The following is a 9,454-nucleotide window of genomic DNA, read 5'->3' on the forward strand; positions in this document are numbered from 1 at the left end:
TCAAGACAATGCTTTCGCAGGGAGCGGACATTTAGTAGACCACACATCAAAGGATGGCGGGCACTGATTGTAATTTGCCCTGTGCAAAAGGTGTAGCCGCAGTATTTGCAGTCCACACTCTTGTCCGCCTCCATGCCATGTGAGCAAGGTGCCAGATGACCATGGCGGAGGAGAAGTAGTTCCTCTCGACTCCAGCGAATATCTGCTGCAGGAGGACCAGGGATTCTGGCCCTGGGCCGCAATCGGCCGCGGACGGGCGCAGACGGGCTTAACTCAGGCGCAACTCCGGCGCGCCTTCGCCGCGCCCGCTGCGCTCGTCCGCTGCGCTGCCTGCAACACATCCGCTTTATATCCCCCCCAGCGCCCAACAGCTAGAGCGCTGCAGGCAGCTTCCGGAAGTGCTGGCTCGGACCCTCCACGCCCTCTGCTCGAACGGTGCTAGTCACCGGCGTCAGAACGAGGCGGGAGGGAGGGGCGAGTCCAGCACTCCGTTGCTGAGTGATGGTAAAATGTCTCCCGGCTATTGAAGCTCAGCCGAGCAGATTACAATGGTGGGATCAGCCGAAGCGCAGCGAGGCTTGTGCGCGCTGTCACACCACTATGCCAGGTCAGAACAGATGCACTTTTACAATTAAGTGTTTAACATATCACCCGCCCAGCAGAGCGCGCAGCGCACAGGTAACAGTCACCCACACACTGATGAACGCTGCAATAGGCGATCAAAACACTGCCAGGTCAGGACAATGTGAATTTAAAAACAAAGTTTAAAATTAACACACCAGAGTAAAGCGCACAGCGCACAGGTAGCAGTCACCCACGCGCTGACGAGCGCTATAGCAAAGAAGTGGTAGGGACACTGCCACTGCCCACTTACCACGCGAGGGAGCAGGCTCCAGTGCCTTATATCCCCCCCAGCGCCCAACAGCTAGAGCGCTGCAGGCAGCTTCCGGAAGTGCTGGCTCGGACCCTCCACGCCCTCTGCTCGAACGGTGCTAGTCACCGGCGTCAGAACGAGGCGGGAGGGAGGGGCGAGTCCAGCACTCCGTTGCTGAGTGATGGTAAAATGTCTCCCGGCTATTGAAGCTCAGCCGAGCAGATTACAATGGTGGGATCAGCCGAAGCGCAGCGAGGCTTGTGCGCGCTGTCACACCACTATGCCAGGTCAGAACAGATGCACTTTTACAATTAAGTGTTTAACATATCACCCGCCCAGCAGAGCGCGCAGCGCACAGGTAACAGTCACCCACACACTGATGAACGCTGCAATAGGCGATCAAAACACTGCCAGGTCAGGACAATGTGAATTTAAAAACAAAGTTTAAAATTAACACACCAGAGTAAAGCGCACAGCGCACAGGTAGCAGTCACCCACGCGCTGACGAGCGCTATAGCAAAGAAGTGGTAGGGACACTGCCACTGCCCACTTACCACGCGAGGGAGCAGGCTCCAGTGCCTTATATCCCCCCCAGCGCCCAACAGCTAGAGCGCTGCAGGCAGCTTCCGGAAGTGCTGGCTCGGACCCTCCACGCCCTCTGCTCGAACGGTGCTAGTCACCGGCGTCAGAACGAGGCGGGAGGGAGGGGCGAGTCCAGCACTCCGTTGCTGAGTGATGGTAAAATGTCTCCCGGCTATTGAAGCTCAGCCGAGCAGATTACAATGGTGGGATCAGCCGAAGCGCAGCGAGGCTTGTGCGCGCTGTCACACCACTATGCCAGGTCAGAACAGATGCACTTTTACAATTAAGTGTTTAACATATCACCCGCCCAGCAGAGCGCGCAGCGCACAGGTAACAGTCACCCACACACTGATGAACGCTGCTATGCTCAAAGTAGTAAATCAAACTGTCTTGTTTAGAAATGGAACCTATCTTTTGATGCTTAAAATAATGCTCTCCAACAAGTAGACATCCCCCCTCCCTTTTGAAAGCTCAGTTTTTCTGTATTACTTGATTACCCAAGACCCAGGGTTACTGAGTTGCCCCTTATTCTTATTTACACATTCACTTCTCCCTCAGCACTCTGATCCACTCGCTGTGGTGACGTGGCATCGGAGGGGGGGCTATAAACCAACTCGAACTGCGGAGTAGTGTCACCCTGCCTCCGGTGGCACCCGGGATGAGGGGGGCACATAGGTGGGGGCAGGGGACAATCACTCAAAATTAAGGGTGGGAATTAGGGCTTCAGGCTGGACCTGCACCAGTGCTCAGAGAAGAACAGCCTTACTTAAGAATGCTTTACCACCTCCCCTCCCAACCACCTATCATCACATCATCATAGTTGGGATATTGGAATACACATCCTTGGCTGGAAGAGTTAACAACTCCGGTTCAGAGGTGCATGGCTTGCTCGGGAGCACAGGAAAGGACAATAGGTGTTAACTGCTGGCCCTTTAGCAGGGATTAGCTATCTGGGAGTAGCCAGGAAAAATTGGCAGAACAAAGGGCAGCTTCAGCATGATCTTTTGACTTTGAGGTGGCAGGGAATGATTCTCCTATTTATATCTTAGGACCCTCTTTGACAGACAGGCTCTGGCCACAGGAGGAGAGAAAAACACGTTTGACAGTCAGTTAGGAGAGTGGTCAAATAAGCTGAAGACAGGCCTGCCTGGTGGCAGCTGCATCCTGCCATTTTTAAACAGGGCATCCTGGGTAATCGTACAGTACAGCAAGAAGGCTCTGATGGAAAACAAAACTCGACTCCTGCTGGAAGAGGACTTAGAAGGACTCCTGAAACCAGCAGGCACCCGGAGATTCTGCAAAGATGAAGTGGTTGGCTTCTAGTCTACTTGCTACAGGGACACAAAAAGTAGGACTCATGAATCCAAGAGGCCGCAGCCATTAAAGAGGACTTGCCTGAAGAAAGGCCGGCTACCCAGAAGTCTGCCTTAAGGAATTAGGGGCTACAAGAAGATGTTTCCCAAGCAGTTAGAGACTAAGTCTGAAGGTGAAACCTTTTACCTAGATAACCCGCTTGATGTATTTGAACCGTGCTCCATCGCGGGCTGCCAGAAATTGAGCCTAGCTTCCGTTCCACCACACAATGTTGTTTTGCAATAGTGCCCGACTACAAGGCGCTTTTTGACTTAAATCTTTAAAAATTCATGTCTCCAGTTCCCCTTAACCTATTGGGACAAGCTTGGTGTCTTTTTGCTCATTAAATTTTACTCTATTTTTCTAACCTGATTTGGGAATTTTAATGAGTTGGGTTATTTACTCCAAAGCCACTGGCACTCATGAACAGACAAGATGGCTGTTACCAGGGTCTGGTGATGACCAGTATCCCTCTGCATCTGTAGCTATATGCAGATGATAAGTTGCTCTACCTCCGAGGCAAGCGGGAAGACTTGCAGGGAGCTATTGAGGGACTGAATTGATTAGGTCAATGCCAGCTTTAAGAATAAGCAGAAACAAAAAACTGGTGTCTTACCAGTTCGTATTCCTAGGCAGGGGGTTGAACAACCGGAGAAGGAACACTATCTTCTGTGGAAACTGTATAATATTAAGTATCTGCATCTACAAGACAGTAGTCAATTGCTAAAGGGTAATGTTCGGGCAGCCCCGTCTGCAAAGAACAACTGCATCAGATTCTGACAGGTACTCCCACTATCAGCTTTGAGAATATAGCCCACTCTAAAATGCTATTCTTACTGCTTCTAGTGCAAGTGTGTGTGTATACATACACACACACACACACACACACACACATATTATATATACACACACAACCAAACACATATACATACACACACAATATCTCCTTTCAGGCATAGGGTGACGCATAAATTAGGCAACCAAAAAAAGAAGCAGAGAACTTTGGGCAGTTCTCAAAGTTAGGTCTGAAGCAGCTCCAGTATAAAACACTCTCAAAACCAGAGAGACTCTAAATCTCTAAATTTGCTCACCTCAAATGTATGGTTTTCTATCTAAGTCTTTAAGAGATATATAAACATAGCACTGTGGTAATCCTATGCTTTAAGACTTTACTGTAGAGATGGCAAAAGACTTTGTCCTTTTCTATCTCTGCGTGGATGGCGTTGTCCTAATCCTATGCTTAAAAACGTTGATAGACAAGCATACTTTTGAGGAGAGCAAATTTAGAGTGTCGCTGGTGTTGAGAGTGCTCTATACTGGAGCAGCTCTCCACCTAAACTTGAGAACTGCCCAGAGTGATTTTTTTAAAATATTTTTTTTGCGGGTGGGGGGTGGGGGGGGTGGGAGGGTCAACCATACCAAGTTCTAGAGAGTCACTTAAAGAGTTTGATTCATTGCTGTAAAACCGGATTTGGGAGCCTAAGAGACATAGGACAGAACTGGCAAAACTTCGACTTTCCATGGATGAGGGTGGCTTCACCGTCCTGGATTGAGAACTGAAATACCCGGCAGCACAGCTACAATGGGCAGCCAGGGTGAGAGATTGTCACTGGGGAACGTCAATGGGCTGGTCACCAGAAATACCAGATCATGATCTCCTGAATCCGTACAGTAAAATTAACTCCTGGAGGGAGGATCCTAATGGGACACTTAGATATGCATGGATATGAGCATTACAGAAGACTTGCACACATGAGGCCATACACAGCGGACATTTATTTGACAACATAACTGGTACTACCTCATGTAGGGTTGCATGATTGGATAGACAAAAGGATGGTTTGAGGACGGAACGATTAGAGGATTCCAGGAGATCATGGAGGAGCACAAGATTTTCCCATTGCATTTCTTACTACATGACACAATAGTGATGGCAATGTGCAAATGGTGGCAGAAGGGTCAGACGGATTCCCCCACTGCACTAGGGTCTCAGTTCTATTGGCAAACTGGATGGCAAATATAGAGTGATTACGTTGTTACGTAAAGCATTGATAGCCCAATCCAAATGCTATCTGACTGGACTACAGGAACACTGGACTGGGGGCACTGGTACACCCTTTAAGTCAGAGTGGTCTAAAATACTACACAATACTTCTAGGAACTCTAGGTTATAAAAAAAAAAAACGCACACAATATTACTACTTACAAAGTCTATATCACCCCCATGAAATAATAAATTTAAGGTTTCCTAATGCCCAGGCTGGGTACCAGAGATGTCAATTGATGGGGATATATTACTATCATTTGGTGTGGACCTGCCCCTCATTTATAAGCTACTGGGATACAGTGATGCAAATCATTATTAGGACTACTGACAGAACACTCACAGCAACGCCACACTCTTGTTTACTAGGGTTGTACACACGAAGCAAGGCAAGTACCGTCATACTCCGATTTGTAGGCTTGGCATTTATTCTGGCTAGGTGGCAACTGGCAGTGAGCAGGAAGGCACCCAAGGGACCTAGCTTGTGGAAGTGGAGAAAGGAACTACATAAGTGGGAGGAGTGCAAGGTTATAACATGGAGGAAAGAGGTGAGACAAGACCTGCGTAGGCAAGAATCTCCCAAGATACCGGAATTTATATGCGAAGCCTGCCCATTTTTGGTTTATGTGGGGCGGGTAATGACAAGTTGGAAGCAGCCATTGAGTTTGTACCATCTTTATTTGTCCCTATCTATATGCTAAAGGGTCATTCAGAAGAGATCAGACACACACTGCCCCCTTACGGGGATCAAGTGTAATGACTAATTCTGCACATTATCAATCTTACTTACTCTCCAGCAGGATGGTTCTTACTGTTATGTTGTATTTGGGGACTGCTAATATAAGTAGGTGGGCCAGAGCTATCAAGATGGGATAATTTTGCTGTTGCTCAAGACGGAATGCCAGACCAACAGGCAATATGATTTATCTTAAGAAACACACTTTGCATTAGTTGCTTTGACCCAATGTTTAGCTTAGCCTGTTCTAATGGAGACACTGTATTAGATCAAGTGGGTTCAATATTGTTATCTAGCAGAATGATAAGTTACTGTGATAACTTGCAAACCAAAAAGCCTAACAAAATAAGTTTTAAAATGTGTGAATGAAATAAATGAATGAATAACATCCATTGTTTTGATTTTACACAAAATCATTGACAATGCATACTACCAACATTAACGCAAGACAAAATATTTGTTCTGTATTATATGTAGTCCTCGAGGTGCATATCTGACAACTAGGTAGCTACGGTACAGGCTTTAAGCACAAGATAATGGGATCCAAGCTATACCTCACTGATGAGGCCCAACAAGGCCGAAACCGGGCTTGGGTTGCTGGTGTTCCCTTCTTGAATGAATCTTGCTTGGCAGTTCGGGTTCCATTGTGGAGCAGAGTCAGAACTGATTTGCATAAGGCGGGCCTCTGTCTAAACCGGCAAAGTGGGTGAAAAACAATGGGTTGAAATGGTATCCAGAGCAACTGCCTGTAGTTTAGAAGATTTTCAAGCATCCCTCCCCATCACCTTTTGTGTTTTTGAAGATATAAACTTCACACACTTTCAGTGAAAAGATGGACACTTCATCTAGAACTGGAGGCAAATTGACCATGTAGAGATTGAACAATAAAAAAAAAAAGCTTAAAACACTGACATAACCCCTTGGTCATACAAATTATGTGACACAGATTGCCCCTTCCGAGAATATTATTCTAAACCACATGTTAGTACGTAACTAGGCTGATTGGTAGGAGCTATAACTCATGAATGCAATTACTCAAAAGCAGAGATCCATCTACTCTATAAAAGACTGTTGTACAAGGAACATCGATTCTACTCCATATTGCGTCTAGATTTATTCCCCAAAAATAAGGGAGTTATATTATCTATGTTGCAAAACCATGTTACCATAAATTATATGCAAGTTTTTCCAGTGCTCCATTGTCGAAAGCAAGGGTGGGAGTTTTGCAAAAACCTTACCTTCGTGTCGATCAAAAGATAGTAGATGGGAACATTGTTTGGGATTAGGTGGCGCAGAAAACACTTTCTCGATTGTGGGATTAATCAGGAATTATCAGGTTATAAATAATGGGTCAGAAAGCAGATTTATTGGAGGCTTTAGCAAATAAGCAGCACAAGAAGCTCACTTGCAGAGACTAAAAATGTGTAGAGGACTTGTCTGCTTGAGGCAAAATGCTTGCCAAAATCATGGACCTATCCAATACCAAACCTCCTTGAGCGGATGCTGCTGTAGGATCATAATAATGTACTGATGACGCCGTTAGCCTGATGTATGAGCTAGGCTTGGCAACGAAGACCTGCCTGCTGAATAGTATTTATACCATACGGTTGTATTGAATGCAAGATGGCTCAACTGTTTATGTGCTTTGCAATATACTGTATATGTTTGGAAATTCAATGAAAAGATATTAAAAAAATAAGTACGTCTAGGTCTGCACAAAACATGTAGGTAGTATATTTGCTTTTTTTACATGTTGCCTTTACCAGTGAATATAAATCTCATTATTTCTTCCTTCATTTTTCAAACAACTAAACTTTGAATACGAATTATGGAAGTGCAAATTTCTATCACATTGTTTATTGAAAATAAATAATTTTTCACTGTGCCTCAGCTGATTTTTCCATCATTCTTTCCCAAATCAAATAAAATAAGATTACAGTAGTATTTTACTTTGTCACTGAGTTGGATTGTCATTATGCACTCAAACTGGAAACTACAAGGGCTTTCACACAGGTAGTTTCTGGTTAATAAAAAGTCTTAAAGAGTGCAAATCTATTATCTATTATTATGAAAAAATATTACAGTCACAAAACGCCCATCTACAATTTAGTTAAACAAAACCTACAAATGTTAGTTAACTTTATTTTGCTATCATCTATGCAAACAGGTTTGTTTCCTACACAAACAAGTTTATATTAGCCAAACAGCAGTCACCCTAAAATAACTTGAATGTCTATGAGCCAAACTGTCCTCAGAAATTGTACAACACTAGATGTTCATGAGCTCCCTTTCATTCTTAACCGCTACCGCGCTACAGCGTTTTCCCGCTGTGCGCTGATTTTTGAAAAACGCGCGGTTTGTGACAAAGCCAGCTCGTCATCCGCGTAGCGCAGGTAACGCCCATGACGAGCTGGCTTTGTCATCAGCGCGGAAGGGGTTAAAGTTTAAGAAGCTTGTGGCACAGTGAAAAAAGGAGCGGAACCAATGGGCTTTTCACCTTTCTTCTCTTTAGTCAAATTGACTAAAGAGAAGAAAGGGGACAGGGCACTTCATTCTCGCATCCCATCTACCACACACTTTAAAATACAAAGGAAGTTCTACAGGTAAGGAACGTTCCACATCTCTTAACACTAGGCAACAAACCACTACAAACTAATGGGAGCAGGGAGGTAGATGAGATCCTAAAGAGCTTAAGAAAAATAGCTTGGGCCACATTAAACGTAAGGTGCACAATACCACCTGGCCAAACTAAGCACATGATCAATAGTACATTTTTCAAAGCACATGCACGTGACCCATAACTGTAGATCTCAGCTTGGCTACATCTACTTTGCAGCAGTAAAGACAAATTTCTTTGGAGTGGGCCACTTCTACTATGTGATGAAAATGTACCCCAGAGAATACAATCAAACACTGACCCTACTCACCTAACACATTACCTCCATACATCACAAAGACAAGAGATGTATAAACTCCTTATTTCTATTAAAGGAAAATCTGAGTTCAACTCGCATATGATTTGTGCAAATTTCCTTTTGTCCAAGAAAGCATCACAAAGATTCAGAAGAAACCAGAAACTATCTACTGGTTGATAAGGAAATGCAAAAGATGCACTAGAATGAGTGAAGAGAGAACTACTTTGGCACCAAATCAGACAGAAGCTAGCTGAAGAAGGGCTTATTGGAAAGCTACTGGGAATCCAACACTGTCAAAACAAGGTTTGGATCCCACTGAGGATGTAACTCTCTAATTGATTAAAAAAAACAAGTGAGAAATTTATTAAGCCAAAATACTGGATCAATGACTCCTTATAAGTATTTACAGAAGGTCCAATGTCTTTCCTTTGGATTTTTGGAATGCACGGTGTGTAACCTTTTGGTTACTTCAGAGCACAACAAGACAGGAGCACGAAGTGGTCTTAAGAAACTGATCTAGGAAGAGAAGGTGTGATACTTGGCTGATGTTAGCCCCAACAAAATCCAGAAGGGCCATTTAGACCGACTGAATAGTTCAGTTTTCAGGAATTTCCAGGAATTTCCAGAAGCAGAAGTTTTTGGGTCCAGATCTCAGAAAGATGCTGAACATTTTCCATATTCTCTGTACTTGTATTCCCAGTGATCTACTCTCAATTTTCATTCATTCAGACTACAGCTGCTGGAGCAGCAATGAGCAAAGGTAAGTTTTGCCAATACTTTGGGCCCTTTCCCCAGTAAACTTTATGACCAGCGCAAAGGAACTCAAACTTGATTAATATGGGTGGTCCTTGGAAACCAGTACAACAGAAAAGAGAAACTGTCGTTATGTTAAGCCCTGCAGAGACTTGGAGACAATGCTACAGTCCCAATTTCTGGATTGCAATTTGAGT

General features: G+C 44.6%; 1 protein-coding gene across 16 annotated transcripts in view; it reads right to left on the bottom strand.

Annotated features, from left to right (window-relative positions):
• VEZF1 (vascular endothelial zinc finger 1) overlaps positions 1-9,454 on the bottom strand; it is a 305,190-nt gene that overhangs the window by 268,367 nt on the left and 27,369 nt on the right. For 9 of the 16 annotated variants that reach the window (XM_078679756.1, XM_078679753.1, XM_078679751.1 and 6 more), the window contains exon 2: positions 6,144-6,278. The exons of the other annotated variants lie outside the window; for them this stretch is intronic. In XM_078679756.1, the coding sequence (XP_078535882.1) occupies positions 6,144-6,278 (135 nt within the window). The remainder of the gene's footprint in view (positions 1-6,143; positions 6,279-9,454) is intronic. 16 annotated transcript variants of the gene reach the window in all.

The sequence above is a fragment of the Lissotriton helveticus genome, chromosome 3_1 (assembly GCF_964261635.1).
Source record: "Lissotriton helveticus chromosome 3_1, aLisHel1.1, whole genome shotgun sequence".
Taxonomy (NCBI): domain Eukaryota; kingdom Metazoa; phylum Chordata; class Amphibia; order Caudata; family Salamandridae; genus Lissotriton; species Lissotriton helveticus.